This window comes from Narcine bancroftii, chromosome 5, assembly GCF_036971445.1.
Source record: "Narcine bancroftii isolate sNarBan1 chromosome 5, sNarBan1.hap1, whole genome shotgun sequence".
Classification (NCBI taxonomy): Eukaryota; Metazoa; Chordata; class Chondrichthyes; order Torpediniformes; family Narcinidae; genus Narcine; species Narcine bancroftii.
In genome coordinates, this window is record NC_091473.1 from 204,139,504 (window position 1) to 204,161,808 (window position 22,305).

General features: G+C 47.4%; 3 protein-coding genes across 10 annotated transcripts in view; 1 reads left to right on the top strand and 2 right to left on the bottom strand.

The window, feature by feature from the left end:
* The window catches only part of LOC138764613 (E3 ubiquitin-protein ligase RNF212B-like), a 188,790-nt gene extending 179,855 nt beyond the window's left edge, over positions 1-8,935 (bottom strand). The window contains exon 1 of the mRNA XM_069940740.1: positions 8,806-8,935. Within this exon, the coding sequence (XP_069796841.1) occupies positions 8,806-8,849 (44 nt within the window). The 5' untranslated portion in view covers positions 8,850-8,935. The remainder of the gene's footprint in view (positions 1-8,805) is intronic.
* On the top strand, positions 8,840-16,884 carry LOC138764614 (uncharacterized). Its single transcript, XM_069940741.1, has 2 exons — positions 8,840-9,585; positions 16,293-16,884. Exons 1-2 carry the CDS (start codon positions 9,160-9,162, stop codon positions 16,557-16,559), a joined length of 693 nt encoding a protein of 230 aa, XP_069796842.1. The 5' UTR covers positions 8,840-9,159; the 3' UTR covers positions 16,560-16,884.
* A 1,111-nt stretch (positions 16,885-17,995) lies between these two features.
* The window catches only part of LOC138764615 (protein BANP-like), a 35,399-nt gene continuing 31,089 nt past the window's right edge, over positions 17,996-22,305 (bottom strand). For 6 of the 8 annotated variants that reach the window (XM_069940747.1, XM_069940746.1, XM_069940744.1 and 3 more), the window contains one exon: positions 22,223-22,233. Coding sequence is in view for 2 of the 8 variants with exons in the window: in XM_069940742.1 (XP_069796843.1) it covers positions 18,537-19,146; positions 22,223-22,296 (684 nt within the window). In the remaining 6 variants the exon portion in view is untranslated. Of the gene's footprint in view, positions 19,147-22,222; positions 22,300-22,305 lie in introns of those variants that run through there. The other 2 variants (XM_069940750.1, XM_069940742.1) reach the window with 2 other exon arrangements.

Consider the following 22,305-nt stretch of genomic DNA (forward strand, 5'->3'; position numbering starts at 1 on the left):
TCCAGGGCTTCTGGTTGGGGAAAACCCTGAACGATTCAGCGGGGACACACTCCTCCATAACTGTTTTGATGGTCTGTCCCAGCCCTGTGTAATCATTCAAATCCTCAGCTGAGTTCTTGAACACCACCCAATATAGTGACTCGAGGATGTCATGCAACTGTAACCCTAACCCCAATGTTCTTCAGCCTCCCACAACCACCTGAATGATCTGTGAAGAAGCACAGCCAGGTGACCTGATTTGCCAAAATGCAGTCTCAGGAAAGAATGGTAGGTTTCCCTTCTTATCTGGGTGTAGCAGTAACCGAGTGTGCTGGAACCTCTGGTACAACAGGTTACGTGCTGGTGGTAATTGGGCAGGAGTTTCTTGAGATGGGCCTGGTTAGTCACTGACTATGATTTGTAGAGCTTTAGGGGGGAGGGGGGGCTCTTTTTTCTTACCACATTATACAAATCCACGTTCCTGATTGTAATTGGCATCGGGAGGGATATAAACATGGATGAGAATCCAGGGTACATAGAATGGACTATATTTAATCAAGATTTGCTCAAAGGCAGTGGAACAAGAGGTCAAAATGATCCCAACAGGCCCATCTATTTTATTCTGCCTCGTCTTAATGACCTGCACCCTCCATACCCATCTCATCCATGTCAAAATAGAGCCTGTGTTCACCACTCAGATGGCAGTTCTTTCCACGTTCTCACCACTCACTCCGTGAAGAAATTCCCCTCATGGCCATGGGCTCTGGATTCAGTCCCATCTAACCTTAATGGAAAAGCCTGTTTGCCATCTATAGCCCTCATCATTTTGTGAACTTTGGCAGCATCCATGGGCTGAAATGTTCTGTCAACATTTCAGGTCAGGGCCTTTATCCACAAAGCACCTTCCTTTATCCTCCAGTTTCTCATTTGCTGCTCAAAATCCCCAGCTCTGTAGTTTTTGTGATTTTGTGCTTTGTGCAATTGTTTAAGGAGATTTCATAATTTTCAATGAATTCCATTAGGAAATCATGGAGATCTCCTATAAGGGAACGAGACAGGACAGGTGAGCGAAGTATGTGTAGGGGAACATTTTGGGTCCAATGATCATTATACCATTAGTTTCAAATTAATTATGGAGAAGGATAGGTCTGGGCCTTGAGTTGAGATTCTAAATTGGAGAAAGACCAATTTTGAGAAAATGAGAAAGGATCTCGAATGTGTGGAATGGGATAAGTTGTTTTCAGGAAAGGATGTGGTAAAATTTTGAGAGAATATGTTCCTGTCAGGATTAAAGGCAAGATTAGCAGGGAGAGGGAATTTTGATTTTTGAGGAATATTGGGAATCTGGTTCAGAATAAAAGAGAGGTGCATGGCAGGTAAAGGCAACATGGAGCAAATGAGGCACTTGAGGAGTATAAAAAATGCAAGAAAAAATTCAAGAAAGAAATCAAGAAGGCTAAAAGAAGATACGAGGTTGCTTTGGCAGGCAATGTGAAGGAAAATCCTAAGGGTTTCTACAGTTATATTAAGAGCAAAAGGATAGTAAGGGACAAAACTGGTTCCCTTGAAAACCAGTAGTCAGCTTTGTATAGAGCTAAAAGAGATGGGGGAGATCTTCAATGGTTTTTTTTTTTGCATGACTATTTACTCAGGAAACTGGCACAAAATCATGGGAAGTTAGGAAAACAAGTGTGAGGTCATGGAACTGATACAGATTAAAGAGAAAGTGCTTGCTGTCTTAAAACAAATAAATCCCCAGGGCCTGACAAGATATTCCCTCAAACCTTGAGGGAGATGAGTACAGAAATTGCAGGGCCTCTGGAAGAAATATTTAAATGTCCTTAGCCACGGGTGTGATGCTGGAGGACTGGAGGGTAGCTCTTGTTGTTCCATTGTTTAAAAAAGGCTCCAAACGTAACCCTGCAAATTATAGGCCAGTGAGCCTGACATCAGTAGTAGGTAAATTATTGGAAGGTGTTCTAAGAGATCAGATAGTGAAGATTTTGAATAGCCAGGGACATTAGGGATCAACAACATGGCTTTGTGCATGGTAGGTTTAACCAATCTTACAACGCTTTGAGGTTACCAGGAAAGTTGACAAAGGAAAGGCTGTGTATGTTGTCTACATGGACTTTGACAAGGTCCCGCATGGGAGGTTAGTCGGGAAAGATTAGACATGCTCGGTATTCATGGTGAAGTAATGAACTGGATTTGACAATGGCTGGACTGGAGAAGCCAGAGAGTGGCTGTGGATGGTTGCTTCTCAGAACGGAGGCCTGTGACTAGTATGGGCTCAGGGATCGGAGCTGGGACCTTTATTGTTTGTCATCTATATCAATGATCTGGTTGATCATGTGGTAAATTAGATGCACTAATTTACCAGATTTGCAGATGACACTAAGATTGGTGATGTTATGGACAGCGAGGAATGTTTTCAAAGCTTGCGGAGGAACTGGACCAGCTGGAAAATGGGCTGAAAAATGGCAGATGGAATTTAATGCTGACAAGTATGAGGTGTTGCACTTTGAAAACAAACCAAGAAAGGACATACATGGTAAATGGTCGGGCACTGAGGAGTGAGATAGAACAGAGGGATCTGGGAATACAGATACATAATTTCCTGAAAGTGCCATCACAGATACCAAAAGAGCTTTTGGCATATTGGCCTTCATGAATCAAAGTATTCAGTTTCGGAGTTGGAATGTTATGGTAAAGTTGTGTAAGACATTGGTGGGGCCAAATTTGGAGTATTATGTGCAGTTCCTAACTACAGGAAATATATCATTAAGATTGAAAGAGTGCAGAGAATATTTAGTAAGATGTGGCCCAGACTTCAGGAACTGAGTTAGAGGGAAAGGTTAAACAGGTTAGGACTTTATTCCCTGGAGCAGAGAAGAATGAAGGGAAGCTTAATAGAGGTATTTAAATTATGAGGGAATTACACAGGGTAAACGTAGGCAGACTTTTTCCACTGAAGGTCGGTGAGATACAAACCAGAGGACATGAGTGAAGGGTGAAAGGGGAAAAGTTTAGTGGGAACATCTTCACACAGAGAGTGGTGAGAGCTGCCAGCTGAAGTGATGAATGCAGGCTCAATTTTAACATTTAAGAAGAATCTGGACAGGTACATGGATGGGAAAGGTATGGAGGGCTCTTGACTGGGTGCAGGTCAGTGGAACTAGACAAAAGAAATGGTTCAGCACAGACTAGAAGGGCCAAAGGGCATGTTTCTATGTGTAATGGTCTATGATGAAAGGCAAACTACGAAAAGGATGTTCCATCTTTAACTAAGAGAGTAATGTGCAAAACTGAAAAGAAAATCATATGATTGTGCAAAGATTCATGGTGATCCAGAGAATGGAAGCACAAATAAAAATAAATAAAATAAAAAGGAAAGACACAGTTGGCGTAGCGGTTAGTGCAACATTGTTACACAACCATCTAATTTTCCATCCCTCACACCATAACCCTCTATTTTTTCTTACAAAATGATAAGGATCAGAACAGAAGAGAGGTGAGACCGAAATGTACACAGTATCCCTAGTGCAGTTTTAAAGGGGCCCTATATATCTAGAGCAGGACATCTCTCGGTAAATCCTCTTGAATTGTATTCCAAGTTCACAAGTTTAAGGAGCAGAAGCAGGCCATTAGGCCCATCGAGTCTGTTCCATGACTCTACACTAAGCTGAATTATGCTCACACCTAGTTCCAATTTCCAGCCTTTTCCCCATATCCTTTGATACCCTTACTAATAAGATGCTTATCCATTTCACGTTTAAATACTCCCAGTGATCTGGCCTCCACTGTTTTGTGCGGCAGTGAGTTCCACAGATGCATGACCCTCTGACTAAAGAAATTCTTCCTCCTCTCTATTTTAATTGGATAATTTCTAATTTTAAGACTATAAACCCCTTGTTCCCATCAAGGGAAACATCTTATCTGCATTCACTCTATCAAAACCTTTCAATATTCGAAATATCTCTGAGATCCACCCTCATACTCCTATATTCCAATGAATACAACCCAAGAGATGGTAAACACTCCCCATACGCCAGGCCCTGCATACCAGGAATCATCCTAGTAAATTTCATCTGCACCCTCTCTAACAACATCAGATCCTTTCTAAGATGAAGGAGTCACGTGATGGAGTAGTGGCCGGACGGTGAACTCCAGCCCTCTCCAGAAAAGTCTGGAAAAACAAAGGAAAACACAAAGGCACAGAAATAAAAGTTACAGAAAAGTGAGTATAAAGGTGGAAAGAAGATGGCAACAAAAAAAGAAAAATCGAAAGCAACGGTAAGAAGAGAGGAAGAGAAGACAAAGGAGGAAAAAGGTGAAGGCCTTACCTGTCCGAAGAGGCCCGCTGCGGAGAGAGAAACCCGCTCCCTCAGGTCGGTAAATAATGGACTACAAAAATGGCTCGCAGAGCCGAGTAAAAGTGCGCAACCGCGCATGCGCATGAAAAAAAACACACCGACGGGAGGGGGGACCAGCTGGGGAGTCGATCTCCACAGCCGGCAACAACAGCTGCAGAACACCTGCAGCAAGAAGAGACCACAGAAGACAATAGAAACAAGAAAGAAGAGGAGGAAAGGGCACCAAAGAAACAACAGATGGCCAACCCAGAGGAAGAAGAAGAGGAAGAGGAAGAGTACAGGGAAATAGAAGAAGAAAAGAAAGGCAAGGTAAAGGATATACTTGCTCTTATTAAAGGATACATGGAGTCATTTAAAGAATGGCAAACACAGGAATTTAAGGATTTAAGAAAAAGAATAAACAACACAGAAGAGAAAATAAATAAAATGGAGATGACCTTAACAGAAATGGGAAAGAAAATGGACAAGATGGAAGAGCGGGCAGTAGCAGCAGAAATGGAGGTAGAAGACTTAAAAAAGAAATTGGAGAAATCTAATAAAAAAACTAAAGAGACACAAGAACTACTAGCTCAAAAAATAGATACAATGGAAAACCATAACAGAAGAAATAACATAAAGATAGTGGGCCTTAAGGAAGATGAAGAAGGCAAGAATATGAGGGAGTTTATAAAAGAGTGGATCCCTAAGACCCTAGGATGTCCAGAACTACAGCAAGAATTGGAAATAGAAAGGGCACATAGAGTATTGGCCTCTAAACCACAACCACAACAAAAACCAAGATCTATTGTAGTAAAATTCCTAAGATATACTACAAGAGAAAAGGTACTGGAGAAGACAATGGAAAAAGTAAGAGAGGGCAACAAACCACTGGAGTATAAAGGGCAAAAAATCTTCATTTATCCAGATATAAGTTTTGAACTCCTAAAGAAGAGAAAAGAGTTCAATACAGCAAAGGCGATTTTATGGAAGAAAGGGTATAAATTTATACTAAAGCATCCAGCGGTATTGAAAATATTTATTCCAGGACAACAAAACAGACTATTCTCGGATCCAGAAGAAGCACGAAAATTTGCAGAACAATTACAAAAATAGACTGAGGGAGGAAGATGGGTAATGAGAGTTAAAATGATCACGATTGATATGTATGTGGGTAAAGACAAAAATAGACTGAGGGATGAAGACGGGTAATGAGAGTAAAATTGATCACGATTGATATGTATGCGGGTAAAGAGGTATAAGAGTGAATAGAGACAATGAGCATACATGAATGTATCTGTACTTAGAGGAAAATATAGATAGTATAGACAAGAATTAATAAGGGAAGGTAATGGAATAGAGAGAATAAGGAGGGAATTAAAAGAGTGACCTTTGTGACATATGAAAAGTGAAATCTTTTCTGGGGGAGGCGGGGTGGGGGGAAATAGCGGTCACTGCAAAATCAGTTGACGCTTGCGAGTGGATTCGCAAATCCAAATGGAGAGGGGAGATGTGGTTGTCTGACAAGGGATAAAGGACAACTCAGGAGGTGAAGGGGAGATTGGGGATAAATAAGATAGAAATAGGAGAATAAGGAAAATGTTGGATGTTGTAGGAATGTTGTCTTATAAAGAGTTGAAAATAAGAAAACAGAAATGGAAAAGAAGGAAAGGTAAGGATGGAAAAACGGAAAGAGAAGATAAACAAAATATAAAAGGACTACGCTGAACTATATGTCTTTAAATATTAATGGAATACATAACCAAATTAAAAGGAAGAAACTACTAAATTTAAATGAATAAATGTATTCCATTAGAAAAAATAACACATAGGTTAAGAAATAATATTGAAATATTCGAACAAGTATAGGAGCCTTACATTAAATACAATAGCGAAAACCTACCGGGGACAAACATTACCTAAGTTGATGGAAGGAGAAGGAAAGAAAAGAATGGACTCAATAGAATTTCTGGTGTAATTTTATAGAATGACAACATTCTATAGGTTGGCTTAATGCAACCTAGATTGTATACCTAAAATGGATGAGAGGGGGGGTGGGGGGGTGGTTTGGGAGGAAAGTGGGGGGGGGAGAAAAAGTCACTGTATATGTGTGAAAAAGAAACAGTGTATATCATGGCTAATGTGATTTATGGTGTGAAAAATAAAAAATTTTTAAAAAAAGATCCTTTCTAAGATAGGGGGCCCAAAACAGTACACAGTCCAGATACACGATCCTTAATCCGGAAACCTTGGGGGACAGTGTGTTCTGGATTTTGGAAAGCCCTCCTGAATTGTGCTGCCTACCCACCCCCACCCCATCGCCCGGCAGTCTCCCCCAACTGCAGCCGCCCGGCTGTCTCCCCCGACCGCAGACCTTCGGCTGCCCGGCCGCCTGCTCCGACCGCCAATCCCTCGACCACCCAGCCACCTCCCCCGACCGCTGGTCACTTGGCCGCCCAGCCATCTCCCCGTGGTCCCTCGGCTGACCGGACAGCTCCCCCGACCGCTGGTCCCTCGGCTTCCCAGCCATCTCCCCCGACTCCCGGTCCCTCAGCCGCCTCCCCCAACTGCCCGTCCCACAGCTGCCTGGCCACCTCCCCCGACCGTGGTCCCTCAGCCGTCCAGCCGTCACCCCCGACCGCTGGTCCCTCGGCCATTGGACGTCTTCCCCCGACCACCGGTCCCTCAGCCGCCTCCACTGACCGCTGGTCCCCACTTGCCGGATTTTAGAGCTTTCCAGAGTTTAGGTGTCTGGATAAAGGATCGTGTACCTGTACTCTAAATGGGGTCTTACCAGTGCTCCATAGTCTCATTAACACCTCTCTCCTCTTATATATTATACCAGTACTCTCAATCCCACCTGGGCATTAACTTTTAGATTACTCTGCACAAGGATGACCAGGTCTCTTTGCTTGTTCTACACAACCCACTCCCCCACAATGATGCTATCTCACCCAGATATCTTCCCTTGCACCACAAAGTACCACAAGGACAAGAGCTGCCTTCTCTTCCATCCCTCAACTTCCACTTTACTCCACAAATAAACCTGGGTTCCCCACCACTATCTCCAGCTCCTTTCCTCTTCCCCTTTAAACATACGCATACAGCACAGTAACAGGCCATTTCAGCCCATGAGCCCATGCCACCCAAGTTACATCCAATTAACTTATACCCCTGGTACGTTTCAAATGGTGGGAGAAAACCAGAACCCTCAACAGAAAACCCAGACACGGGCAGAACAGACATACTCCTGACAGACAGCATGGGATTCGAACCCCAGTGTGAAGTGTTGCGCCAAGCACTACGCCAACTGTGCCACCCTTTTGCAACCACATCACACACACACTGCACACCGTCCCTCTGGCCTCACTCTCCTATGCTCTCCCAAGCTCACCCTCACTTGTTCATCCTGAACATTGTCCCTATCCAGGGCAATCCCCAGCCTCAGTGTCACCAATCCTCTCCCTTCCCACTGACTGCTGTGTTGTGAGCTAACGTCCAGGCTGAAGCTTAACTCACGTGTTGGAGTAAGACAGGTTGTGGTCACCAGGAAGAACCACAGAATGTCAGTAGTAGAGTCAAAAACTTGTCTGCAACAGAGATCCCAGAACATGGGACAACAGAGACGGGACATTGAAACCAGAAAAGAATAATGAGGAGACACATCCGGCCCCTCACTCACCCCACCCAGACTTCCACACACTGATCCCTCACTCAAACTATCCCCTCCCATCTCCTACAGCACTTCCCCTCACTCAAGTTGTCCCCTCCCTCACCCCAAACCACCCAGCCCCTCTCACCCTGCCCAGAACCCCACACATTGTCCTATCACAACCTATCCCCTCCCTCACCCTGTCCCATCAGCTATACCATTTTTCCTTCCTCCCCAATCCCACTTCACCCCATCCCCACCCTCACCATGACCCCTCCCTCACACCCTCTCACCCTGACCCCACTTACTCCCTCTCACACCCCATCTCCCTTTCCTTGAACCCCCACACCACAACCCCCTACACCCTGATCCCTCTTACCCTGACACTCTCACACCCGACCCCCTCACACCCTGACCCTCTCGCACCCCGGAAAACCCACGCCCTGATTCCTCCTCACTCTGAACCTCCATCACACCCTGACTCTTCCCCACACCCCGACCCCTCCCGGCCCCCCTGAACCCTACTCAACCCCCAAATTCCCCCACCACCCCCCCCCCCCGAACCCCCCACACCTCAACTCCCCTCACAACCATACTCTGACCTCTTCACACGCTGACTCCCACTCCCCCCACCACCCGACCCCCCTCACACCCCATCCCCCTCACACCCCACCCCCCCAGCTCTACTCACCCCCCCATGCCCCCCAGCTCTACTCACCCCCCCCCATGCCCCCCAGCTCTCCTCACACCCCCGATGCCCCCCAGCTCTCCTCACACCCCCCGACCCCCCCAGCTCTCCTCACCCCCGACCCCCCCCCTCACCTGCTCCCTTCCGCCGCCCCTCTCGACACCCGCGGACACGTCATCACACCCCGCGCGGAGGTCGCCGGATCGGGCGCTTCATGTGATTGGTTCGGGTACCGGCCCCACCGCGTGCTCTCCGGCTCCGAGGCGAAGGCGCGAGCGGCTCCTGCCTCAGTCCTTCCTCCCACCAGGAACCGCGGCCGTCACCATCTTGGTAAAGGCTCTGCCGCCGCCGCCATCTTGGTAAAGAAGGATTGACCATGGCCCTCTTAGGAAGCTCATTAAGTTTGGGATCCCTTCTCTGTGAGGCAGCCAAGTTTAGATGGTTTCTACCACATTTAAAAAGTAAAAAATATTTTATGATTTCAGTCTATGGACCCCCTTGCAATATGGTGCAGCTTCCAGGGTTTCCCGTTGAGAATGGCTGGAGAACATGGCCATGAACTTACTGCCCCTTGTCCATACTCAAATCTTCCGACAACGGCTGGGGGAGTGTGGAGGGGCCAGCGCTGTCCTGGTTGGCTCAAAGGAAAACGACATGGACGTCCCGTCATGGCTCAAAATGGGGAGAAGGCTCCTCGGGCGCATGTTTGCGAAGAATGGATCAATTTTTGTCCAGTGGGTGGACTGAGAGGGACGGGGGGCTTCTGTGGACAACGGGATCAGTACCAGTTCCCAGCCCCTGTGGCTGACAACTCTTCCGAGCTCCCCAAAGTATTTCTGTCATATCGAAGGTGTCCTTCACTAGTTATCCAGCAGGTCAATGCATACAGCAAAATACAACGGGAGAAAGTAGAGGTGCGTGAGAAATCAGTTCAAACAGACCGATTATTTCACGAGACATTGGAGAAGTGGGGGACTGGGTCACAGTCTGAGGTAAAAACACAACGCTGGAGCAACTCAGCAGTTTATGAGCAAAGGTCAGGCCCGAAGTTATGTGCAAAATGTACGTAGGCACCTGAATAAAATGGTAGGGAGGAGGAGCACGGTTCCAAAGGCAGGAAGAAGGGAAGGAGGGGGCATCATCCAACAGGGGAAGTGGATGGAGAGTTGGAGAACAGAAAACGGAGGGATGGGAAAGAGAGAGCGAATGGGGAGTAGGCGAGCAGAAGACAGAGATGTCGATATTAATGCGATCCAGTTGGAGAGTGCCCAGATGGAATATAATTCAGATGCTGCTCCGCCAATTTATGGGTGGTCTTAGTTTGACAGTACACGAGGCCATGGACAGACAGGTCAGTGCAGGACTGGGGTGCAGAACTGAAATGGTTGGCCGCTGGGACCTTCCTGTCACTGGTGCAGGCAGAGCAAAGGTGCTCAGTGGTCTCCCAGTCGGCCCCTGAGAAGTCCACAAAGGGAGCACTAGATGCAGCCGACGACTCCCACTGATTCACGGGTGAAGCGCTGCTTCTCGTGGAAGGTCTGCTTGGGACCCCGAATGGTGGTGAGGGAGGAGGTGGGTGCAGGTGTGGCACTTCCTCCCGCTGCAGGGGAAGGTGCCAAAGGGGACAAGGTGACAGAAATTACATGCGTTGGATCCGGAGGCTGGTGGGGCAAGAGATGAGGACAAGAGGAAGAGGAGTCACGTGATGGAGTAGTGGCCGGTTAGGGAACTCCAACCCTCTCCGGAAAAGATTTTAAAAAATACACAAAACACAAAGGTACAAGAATAAAAATTAAAACAAAGTAAAAGTAAAGGTGGGAAGAAAATGGCAGCAAAGAGAGAAAAGTCAAAAGCAATGGGAAGAAGAGAAGAAAGAACGTCGGAAGAAGAAGGTGAAGGCCTTACCTGTCCGAACAGGCCCGCCGCGGAGAGAGAAGCCCGCTCCCGAAGGTCAGTCGAAGTCCCGAGCTCGGGACTACAAAAATGGCTCGCGGAGCCAAGTAAAAGTGCGCAATCGCACATGAAAAAAAACACACTGACGGGAGGGGGGAACAGCTGAGGAATCGATCTCCACAGCTGAGGATGACAGCTGCAACACAACAACAGGAAAAGAACATAGAAAACAACGAGAACAAGAAAGAAGAGAGTAAAAAGAAAACAAGGAAACAACAGATGACCAACCCAGAGGAAGAAGAAGAAGAACATAGAGAAATGGAAGAAGAAGGGAAAGGCAAGACAATGGATATATTTTTTTAAAGAATATATGGAATCAGTAAAACAATGGCAATTACAAGAATTTAGTGAAATAAAAAGAAGAATTAAAAGTGCAGAAGAAAAAATGAATAGAATAGAGATGGTCCATGTCAGATATAGGAAAAAGAGTGGACAATGTGGAAGAACGAGAAACAATCGTAGAAATAGAAATGGAAGTAGAGGATTAAAAGAGAAATTAGAAGAATCTAATAAAAAAGTTAAAGAGACACAAGAGCTGTTAGCTCAGAAGATAGATATTAATACAAAATTATAATAGAAGAAATAATATAAAGATAGTGGGCCTAAAGGAAGATGAAGAAGGCAAGAATATGAGAGAATTTATAAAAGACTGGATCCCCAGGGTCCTAGGAAGACCAGAATTACAGGAAGAAATGGAAATAGAAAGGGCACATAGAACATTAGCCCCGAAACCACAGCCACAGCAAAAGCCAAGATCCATTTTAGAAAAATTCTTAAGATATACAACAAGAGAAAATATATTGGAGAAAGCAATGAATAAAATAAGAGAAGACAAAAAGCCACTGGAATACAAAGGTCAAAAAAATGTTTTCTATCCAGACATAAGTTTTGAATTCCTGAAGAAGAGAAAGGAGTTTAATACAGCAAAAACGATCCTATGGAAAAAAGGATATAAATTTATGTTAAAGTACCCAGCGGTACTTAAAATAGTTATTCCAGGGCAGCAAAACAGACTATTCTCGGAACCGGAGGAAGCACGAAAATTTGCAGAACAACTACAAAACAGGCAGAGAGATGAAGCATGAGAGTAGAAATGACCACGAAATATATGTATGTGTGTACATGGGTATATATATATAAATATATATAAAAATAGGTGTATATGTATATATGTGTGTACATGAGTGTATCCGTATTTAGAGGAAAATATATAGAGTATAGATAAGAATTAATAAGGGAATGAAAGGGAACAGAGGAAGTAAGGAGGGAATTAAAAGAGTGAACTTTGTTATATATGAAAATTGAAATCTTTTCTGGGAGGGGCTGGGTGGGGAGGAGTTACGGTCATTGCAAAATCAGTTGACGCTTGCGAGTGAATTCCCAAATCCAAATGGAGAGGGGAGATGTGGTTGCCCGGCAAAGGGCAACTCAGGAAGGGGAAGGGATAATGGGGTTAAAGAAATTTTAGATAGAAGAATAAGGGAAATGTTTGATGTTTTACAAATGTCTTATAAAGTGTTCAAAACAAGGAAGCAGAAATGGATAAGAAGGAAAGGTGATGATGAGGAAATGGAAAGGGAAGATAAACAAAGTATGAAATGGCTACGTTGAACTATATGACTTTAAATATTAACGGAAAACATAACCAAATCAAAAGGAAGAAACTGCTAAATTTACTGAAAAAAGAAAAAATTGATATAGCATTCGTGCAAGAAACACATTTAACTGAAATGGAGCACAAGAAATTAAAGAGAGATTGGGTAGGACATGTAACAGCAGCGTCATATAATTCAAAAGCTAGAGGAGTAGCTATATTAATCAGTAAAAATGTACCAATTAAAATAGAAGAGGAAATAATAGATCCAGCAGGGAGATATGTAATGATAAAATGTCAGATATATTCGGAGTTTTGGAATTTACTCAATGTATTCACCTAACGAAGAAGATCAAAAATTTATGCAAGATATTTTTTTGAAGATAGCAGACATGCAAGGGAACATACTAATAGGAGGGGATTTCAACCTTAATTTGGATTCAAACATGGATAAAACTGTGAAAAAAATTAACAGAAAGAACAAAGTAACCAAATTTATAATTAAATCGATGCAACTTTTGGATATATATGGAGGAAACAACAACCAAAGGACATAAAACATACTCAAGAATAGACCTATTCCTGTTATCAGCTCGTATGCAAGACAGAGTAAGAAAAACAGAATATAAAGCTAGAATATTATCGGACCACTCACCCCTGATATTGACAATAGAGTTAGAGGACATCCCTCCAAGAATGTATAGATGGAGATTAAACTCCATGCTACTTAAAAGGCAGGATTTTAGAGAATTCATTGAAAGACAAATTAAAATGTACTTTGAAATAAATATGGAATCAGTGAAAGATAAGTTTATACTATGGGACGCAATGAAAGCGTTCATCAGAGGGCAAATAATAAGTTATGTAACCAAGATGAAGAAGGACTACAATCTGGAAACAGAGCAGTTGGAAAGGGAAATAGTAAATATAGAAAAAGAATTAGCAATGAAGGAAGACACAACTAAAAGAAGAGAATTGACAGATAAAAAAATAAAATATGAAACACTACAAACATATAAGGTGGAGAAGAACATAATGAAGACAAAACAGAAATATTATGAACTAGGAGAAAAAACGCACAAAATTCTAGCATGGCAGCTTAAGACAGAACAAACTAAGAGAATGGTATTGGCATCAAGGAAAAAAGACAAACAAATCACATATAATCCAACGGAGATTAATGAAAACTTCAGAGAATTCTACGAACAATTATACCAAACTGAAAACAAAGGGAAAGAAGACAAAATAGACGAATTTTTAACTAAAATTGAACTACCAAAATTACAAATAGAGGAACAAAATAAATTAACAGAACCATTTGAAATAGTAGAAATACAAGAGATAATTAAAAAAACTACCAAATAATAAAAGACCAGGAGAGGATGGATTCCCAATAGAATTCTATAAAACATTTAAAGATTTATTAATTCCTCCCCTCCTGGAAGTAATCAACCAGATTGATAAAACACAAAGCTTACCAGACTCATGTAAAACAGCAATAATTACAGTAATACTAAAGCAAGGGAACGATCCACTCGCACCAGCGTCATATAGACCAATATCATTACTTAACACAGATTATAAGATAATAGCTAAACTATTAGCAAACAGATTAGCAGAGTATGTACCTAAAATGGTAAATCTAGACCAAACTGGATTTATTTAAAAAAGATGAACAGACAATATTTGTAAATTTATTAACTTAATTCATGCAGTAGAAGGGAGTAAAGCGCCAACAGTAGCAGTTGCTTTAGACGCAGAGAAGGCCTTTGACAGAGTAGAATGGAATTATTTATTCAAAGTACTACAAAAATTCAGTTTACCAGAGAAATATATTAATTGGATTAAAGCATTATATAAGGGGCCATTGGCGAAAGTGACAGTAAATGGATATATATCAAAACAATTTAACTTAAGCAGATCAACAAGGCAGGGATGCCCACTATCGCCCTTATTGTTCGCGTTAGCTATAGAACCACTAGCAGAATTGATAAGAACAGAAAATAATATAAAAGGGATAAAAATAAAAGACAAGGAATATAAAATCAGTTTATTTGCAGATGACGTTATAGTATACTTAACAGAACCAGAAATATCAATAAAAGAATTACATAAGAAATTGAAGGAATATGGAGAAGTGTCGGGATACAAGATTAATGCAAATAAAAGTTAAACAATGCCAATGAATAATGCGGATTTCTCAAAATTTAAGAAAGAATCACCATTTAGATGGCAAATGCAAGCATCTAGGTATACCTAGATATACAAATAAATAAAAACCTCGGCCATCTATATAAACTCAATTATTATCCACTAATGAAAAAATTACAGGACGACTTAGAGCATTGGAAAGACTTACCACTAACACTAATAGGAAGGATAAACTGTATTAAAATGAACATTTTCCCAAGGATACAATACCTAATTCAGGCATTGCCAATACACTTGACGGAGAAATTCTTCAAGGAGTTAAAGAAAATAATAAGGAAATTTTTATGGAAAGGGGGGAAACCGAGGATAGCACTGGATAAATTAACAGAATGGTATAAACAAGGAGGCTTACAACTGCCAAACTTTAAAAATTATTATAGAGCTGCACAATTAAGATACCTATCAGATTTTTATCAAACAAGGGAAAAGCCAGATTGAACTAGATTAGAACTAGATAAAATAGGGGAGAAGATACCTGAACATATATAAATGGGATGAAAAATTGGTACAACGTAGGAATTCTCCAGTATTACATCATCTGCTCAATATTTGGAAGAAGATTCATGTAGAAAGGAATAAAACAAATTACCAAAACTATTACTGTCGCAAAATCAGTTAATCCCTTTTACAATAGATAACCTTTCTTTTAGAGAATGGGAGAAAAAAGGGATCAAAAGAATAGAAAATTGTTTTTCAGGAAATAAATTACTATCCTTTAAACAAATGAAGAATAAATATAATATAACTCAAGATACAGTGTTGGCATACTACCAACTGAAATCCTACTTGAAGGATAAATTGGGAAGCAGTCTGAGGTTACCAGAGGGAAGTAATTTTGAATATGTGATTACAGATACAATGATAATCAAAGATTTATAACAAATATGTATATTAAACTGCAAGAAAAGGAGAATAAGGAAACAAATGGTAAAACTAAACAAAAATGGGAACAAGATCTAAACATAAAGATAAAGAAGGAAACATGGGAGAAGTTATGCTCTGGAACTATGAGAAATACAATAAACACGAGGCTACGTATGATACAATATAACTGGATACACAGGCTATACATTACACCTCAAAAGTTAAATAAATGGAACCCAACAGTATCTGACAGATGTTTTCGTTGTAAAAAAGAAATGGAACAACAATTCATGCAATCTGGACGTGTGAGAAAGTGAAAAGATTTTGGGAAGATCTAAACCAGAAATTAAATAAAATCACAAAAAGCAATATACCAAAAAACCCAGAGATCTTCCTCCTAAGTAACATAAAAAACAAAGAATTTGGACTTGATTTGGATGGTGCACAAAAATGATTTGTTAGGATAGCCCTAGCCGTAGCAAAAAAATGTATTATGTCAGCCTGGAAATTAGAAGATAACTTGAGAATACAACAATGGTATATAGAAATGAATAAATGTATTCCATTAGAAAAAATAACATATAATTTAAGAAATATATTGCAATATTTGAACAAATATGGGAGCCATACATGAAACACAATAGAGAAAACCTACTGGGGACATCTACCACCTAAAATGACAGAAGGAGAAGGAAATGAAAAGAATTGACTCAGTGGAATTTCTTGTTTATTTTTATTGAGTGACAACATTGTTTGACTGGCTTAATGTATCTTAGATTCTATACTTTAAATGAATGGGAGGGGAGGTAGGGAGGGTGGGATGGGAAGAGGGAGGGGGGGAGAAAACGACACTGTATATATTTGAAAAGGAAAATGTATGTATCTTGATCAATGTGGTTTATGGTGTGAAAGATAAAAAATTTAAAAAAAAAAGACAAGAGGAAATCCTGCTTTTGTTGACAGCGTCAGCGACTAACTCTGGACTAACCTCTTCCACAGAACGCTGAGGGCTTCAGTTGTCAAACTTCGCGCGTGCCTTTAAGGACGCCCTGCACTGGCAGTGACATCATCACGTTGGCCCGAGTCGCATGCTTTGGCTTAAACCACGAGGCACTGAGGTCGCCTGACAGCGCCATCTTCCCACGACTGCCCCACCAGCGCGGCGATGCAAGCGGGGCCGGATCGCCACCAGAGATGTGCGCTGCCACGACAGCATCATATACTGTCAAACCAAGGCGACCTCGAAATTGGAGGAGCAGCACCTAATCTGTCAGGGCACTTTCCAACCAGATGGCATTAACATCAACCTCCAGTTTCTGTTCACCCACTCCCCGTTCTCCCTCTGTCTTCTTTCCTCCAGTTCTCCATTCACAGAGCCAAGCTGAGCCGAGCCGAGCCTCTGGGCACCAGCCCCACCGCATGCCAGCGAAGTTTCATGCTCTCCAGCTCCAAGGCAAACTATTACCTCCTGCCTGTTGGCCTGTGCTCCTCCTCATCATTCTCTACATTTCGCTCAGAGCTCGATGAAGGGCTCAAGCCCGAAACATTGGTTATGTATCTTTATCTTTGCTGTATAAAGGATGCTCCTCAAGTTTTGCCAGCATTGTGGTTTTACTTCAGTAGATGCTTGTGTTATATTCTTGGCGAGTCTGAGCTGCATTCAGTTCTCTGCAGTGGGCAATTAGACGATGAGGATGTCTGGCCTCCTTTCAGGCAGCAAATCCTCAATCCCTCCATCATCCGTGTTTTTCCTTTACCGTTTGCCCACCTCTCCATCCCTATTTTTCCTTTCCTCTCACTCTCCCTTCCCCCAGCCCTGCATTCACAGAGCCTTCCCGATCAGCTCTCACATTTCCTGTCTTTCTATCCAATTATCACCTTTTGCCTGATAGCCCACCCCCCGACCCTCCTCTTCCCCCCCCCCACCTTCTTATTCAGACGCCTGCCTGATTTTTACTCGTATCTTGAAGGCGTCAGGTGCAAAACGTCGGTCAGGTATCTTTACCCCTTATGGGCTCTGCGAGACTTTAGTTCCTGCAGCATCTGTGTTTTTACCTTAGTCCACCATTGCCCCTCCCATGAATAATTCCCACCTCAACCCTCCTATGTATAATGAACGTCAGCCTCTGTCTCACCCCCCCCCTCCAAGTCACAACCTCCCTCGCCAGGGAATAGCCTTGAAAGCTCACTCAACCCCCATCTACCCAAACACTCTTACGACGACCCCATCTACCCAAACGCTCTTACGACGACCCCATCTACCCAAAAGCTCTCAACGACCCCATCTACCCCAAAGCTCTCTCAATTACCCCATCTACCCAAAAGCTCGCTCGATGACCACATCTACCCAAAAGCTCACTCGATGACATCTACCCAAAAGCTCATTTTACACCCCTAACTAACTTGAAAGCTCCCTTCACCATTCCATCCAATTTGAAAGCTCTCTTGACAATCCCATCTACCCCTTCAGCATAATTCATCCATGCCGACCAAATCTCCCTCCAGAGAATATCCCGTGTCCCTCCAATATTTCCCCATGTTATACTTGTGCCTGTCTCCACCACTTCCTCTGGCCAAGGCTTCGGTAAGTAAAATAGTGAGCAGTCCACTGGCCCCCCCTAAGTACCTTCATGACCCTAGCCCACTTCACCTCCACACCAGGAGGCCCAGGGAGAGAATGGGTAACATAGAAAGACAAGCTGTTTGGAAAGAGGGTCTTTATTACATTAGAGAATTTCAAAGCAAAGGAAGCCATGCTCCCATTGAAGAGAAGCCCTGGTGAAAAAGCACCTGGAGTGCAAAGAAACAGGGCTGCTCTTCTCATTGGAGCAAGGGAGACTCGTGTCAGAAGGAGTGCAGCAAAGATCCGTTCCTGGGACAGGGAGGGAGAAGACACTCCCACAGAGAGGGATGAATCAGAACGGGCTAAAGCTCTCAAGTTCAGGAGAGTGAAGACAACTTCATCGAAACGTTAGCTCTTAGAGTGATGGCATGGGAAGGGGGACAATGCCTGCCCCCTACCCCCAACCTCCAGTGGAGAATTCTCACCCACAGAATAAAAAGATCGGGAGTTCAGGTCAAAAATGGGAGGAATTAATCTCCCCCAGGTCTCCAATACTTGGTATCAGAGAGAATGCAGGGTTTCATGAAAGGTAGGGAGGTACAAGATCAGCCTGGATGATGCTGAATAGGAAACCGGCATGGGGTGGGGTGGGGGTAGAAATGACCTCCTCCTGCCCCCGCTCAAATAAGGCCATCTCTCCCAGCAGCATCATAGCCCCAATGGATGGGTGGCTGGGATTGGTCAGGCCCCCAGTGCTCCAGTCCCACCAACATCCCTAGCCTCCCAAGGAGCCAAACATGCAGAGGCTGAGTAACCTGCCGAGATCGTTCAGCATGGATGCACCCCATCGTCAGGGTACAAGCAGAACTTGGGGGTGGTAGAAGTGGGGAGACCCCAACCATGAGGGACAACGAAGGGGAACCATGGGATGGGGTGGCAATTTGTGTAGGGGTGCTGATTATGCGGGGAGGGCATAAGGGAAGCCCTGGGTAGGGTCCGCAACCTGCACCCAGACGGTCCAAAAGCTTTCTACCGGGGTCAGTACATGAGCTGGTACAGCAGATTGGTGGCGTCGGACAGCAAGGCAACTCCTGGTGTCCCTTCGTGCCTCTCCTCCCCTTCAGCCCTCCCATCAGTGCGCATGGCCACGATTCGCACACGTGGCCCCACGCCCTGTACTCGAGGCCGTATGCCTGGACCATCCTCGTCTGGGCTTGGCAACTCTCTCGGCCGTCTGCCACACACAGCCGGAGCCAGCGATCGCCTGACACAGCTGGGTTGGCACTCGGACTGTGTGGGGGGAGGGAGGGGGGGGGGCAGAGGGGTCGACAGCGAGGGGGGCAGAGGGGTCGACAGCGAGGGGGGGGAGAGGGGTCGACAGCGAGGGGGGGAGAGGGGGTCGACAGCGAGGGGGGGAGAGGGGTCGACAGCGAGGGGGGGAGAGGGGTCGACAGCGAGGGGGGGGGAGAGGGGTCGACAGCGAGGGGGGAAGAGGGGTCGACAGCGAGGGGGGAAGAGGGGTCGACAGCGAGGGGGGAAGAGGGGTCGACAGCGAGGGGGAAGAGGGTCGACAGCGAGGGGGGAAGAGGGGTCGACAGCGAGGGGGAAGAGGGGTCGACAGCGAGGGGGAAGAGGGGTCGACAGCGAGGGGGAAGAGGGGTCGACAGCGAGGGGGGAAGAGGGGTCGACAGCGAGGGGGGAAGAGGGGTCGACAGCGAGGGGGGAAGAGGGGTCGACAGCGAGGGGGGAAGAGGGGTCGACAGCGAGGGGGGAAGAGGGGTCGACAGCGAGGGGGGGAAGAGGGTCGACAGCGAGGGGGGAAGAGGGGTCGACAGCGAGGGGGGAAGAGGGGTCGACAGCGAGGGGGGAAGAGGGGTCGACAGCGAGGGGGGAAGAGGGGTCGACAGCGAGGGGGGGAAGAGGGTCGACAGCGAGGGGGGAAGAGGGGTCGACAGCGAGGGGGGAAGAGGGTCGACAGCGAGGGGGAAGAGGGGTCGACAGCGAGGGGGGAAGAGGGGTCGACAGCGAGGGGGGGAGAGGGATCGACAGCGAGGGGGGGAGAGGGGTCGACAGCGAGGGGGGGAGAGGGGTCGACAGCGAGGGGGGGAGAGGGGTCGACAGCGAGGGGGGAAGAGGGGTCGACAGCGAGGGGGGAAGAGGGGTCGACAGCGAGGGGGGAAGAGGGGTCGACAGCGAGGGGGGAAGAGGGGTCGACAGCGAGGGGGGAAGAGGGGGTCGACAGCGAGGGGGGAAGAGGGGTCAACAGCGAGGGGGGAAGAGGGGTCAACAGCGAGGGGGGAAGAGGGGTCGACAGCGAGGGGGGAAGAGGGGTCGACAGCGAGGGGGGAAGAGGGGTCGACAGCGAGGGGGAGAGGGGTCGACAGCGAGGGGGGAAGAGGGGTCGACAGCGAGGGGGGAAGGGGTCGACAGCGAGGGGGAAGAGGGGTCGACAGCGAGGGGGGAAGAGGGTCGACAGCGAGGGGGGAAGAGGGGTCGACAGCGAGGGGGGAAGAGGGGTCGACAGCGAGGGGGGAAGAGGGGTCGACAGCGAGGGGGGAAGAGGGGTCGACAGCGAGGGGGGAAGAGGGGTCGACAGCGAGGGGGGAAGAGGGGTCGACAGCGAGGGGGAAGAGGGGTCGACAGCGAGGGGGGAAGAGGGGTCGACAGCGAGGGGGGAAGAGGGGTCGACAGCGAGGGGGGAAGAGGGGTCGACAGCGAGGGGGGAAGAGGGGTCGACAGCGAGGGGGGAAGAGGGGTCGACAGCGAGGGGGGAAGAGGGGTCGACAGCGAGGGGGGAAGAGGGGTCGACAGCGAGGGGGAAGAGGGGTCGACAGCGAGGGGGAAGAGGGGTCGACAGCGAGGGGGAAGAGGGGTCGACAGCGAGGGGGGAAGAGGGGTCGACAGCGAGGGGAAGAGGGGTCGACAGCGAGGGGAAGAGGGGTCGACAGCGAGGGGGGAAGAGGGGTCGACAGCGAGGGGGAAGGGGGTCGACAGCGAGGGGGGAAGAGGGGTCGACAGCGAGGGGGAAGAGGGGTCGACAGCGAGGGGGGAAGAGGGGTCGACAGCGAGGGGGGAAGAGGGGTCGACAGCGAGGGGGAAGAGGGGTCGACAGCGAGGGGGGAAGAGGGGTCGACAGCGGGGGGGAAGAGGGGTCGACAGCGGGGGGAAGAGGGGTCGACAGCGAGGGGGGAAGAGGGGTCGACAGCGAGGGGAGAAGAGGGGTCGACAGCGAGGGGAGAAGAGGGGTCGACAGCGAGGGGGGAAGAGGGGTCGACAGCGAGGGGGGAAGAGGGGTCGACAGCGAGGGGGGAAGAGGGGTCGACAGCGAGGGGGGAAGAGGGGTCGACAGCGAGGGGGGAAGAGGGGTCGACAGCGAGGGGGGAAGAGGGGTCGACAGCGAGGGGGGAAGAGGGGTCGACAGCGAGGGGGAAGAGGGGTCGACAGCGAGGGGGGAAGAGGGGTCGACAGCGAGGGGGGAAGAGGGTCGACAGCGAGGGGGAAGAGGGGTCGACAGCGAGGGGGAAGAGGGGTCGACAGCGAGGGGGGAAGAGGGGTCGACAGCGAGGGGGGAAGAGGGGTCGACAGCGAGGGGGAAGAGGGGTCGACAGCGAGGGGGAAGAGGGGTCGACAGCGAGGGGGGAAGAGGGGTCGACAGCGAGGGGGGAAGAGGGGTCGACAGCGAGGGGGGAAGAGGGGTCGACAGCGAGGGGGGAAGAGGGGTCGACAGCGAGGGGGAAGAAGGGGTCGACAGCGAGGGGGGAAGAGGGGTCGACAGCGAGGGGGGAAGAGGGGTCGACAGCGAGGGGGGAGAGGGGTCGACAGCGAGGGGGGAAGAGAGGGGTCGACAGCGAGGGGGGAAGAGGGGTCGACAGCGGAGGGGGGAAGAGGGGTCGACAGCGAGGGGGGAAGAGGGGTCGACAGCGAGGGGGGAAGAGGGTCGACAGCGAGGGGGAGAGGGGTCGACAGCGAGGGGTGGGAAGAGATGGACAGAGGTTAGATTCAGAATGGACCCTCCTCCCTCTCCCACCCCCTCCCTTTCCTGTCATCTTATTCCCCCTCCCCTCCCCCTCCCTCCTCCTCCCCCCTCCCTCCTCCTCCCCTTCCCTCCCCCTCCACCCTCCCTCCCCCTCCACCCTCCCTCCCCTCCACCCTCCTCCCCCTCCACCCTCCTCCCTCCCCCTCCCTCCCCTCACCCTCCCTCCCCCTCCACCCTCCTCCCCTCCACCCTCCCTCCCCCTCCACCCTCCCTCCCCCTCCACCCTCCCTCCCCCTCCACCCTCCTCCCCTCCACCCCCTCCCTCCCCTCCACCCCCTCCCTTCCACTCTCTTCCCCTCCACCCTCTTCCCCTTCCCTTCCACCACTCACCAGCTACTACCTCCCTGCTGAATCCCGTGGACTGCTCGGTCACTGGGGCCGCAGAGCGTTCTGATTGCCAGCATGTCGACCTA

Excerpts from the sequence above, each read along its gene's own strand:
- LOC138764614 (XM_069940741.1), top strand. The coding sequence starts at position 9,160 with ATGGACCCCCTTGCAATATGGTGCAGCTTCCAGGGTTTCCCGTTGAGA. Across the intron at positions 9,586-16,292 it reads TACAACGGGAGAAAGTAGAG|AACGCTGAGGGCTTCAGTTG; the intron begins GTGCGTGAGAAA and ends CCTCTTCCACAG.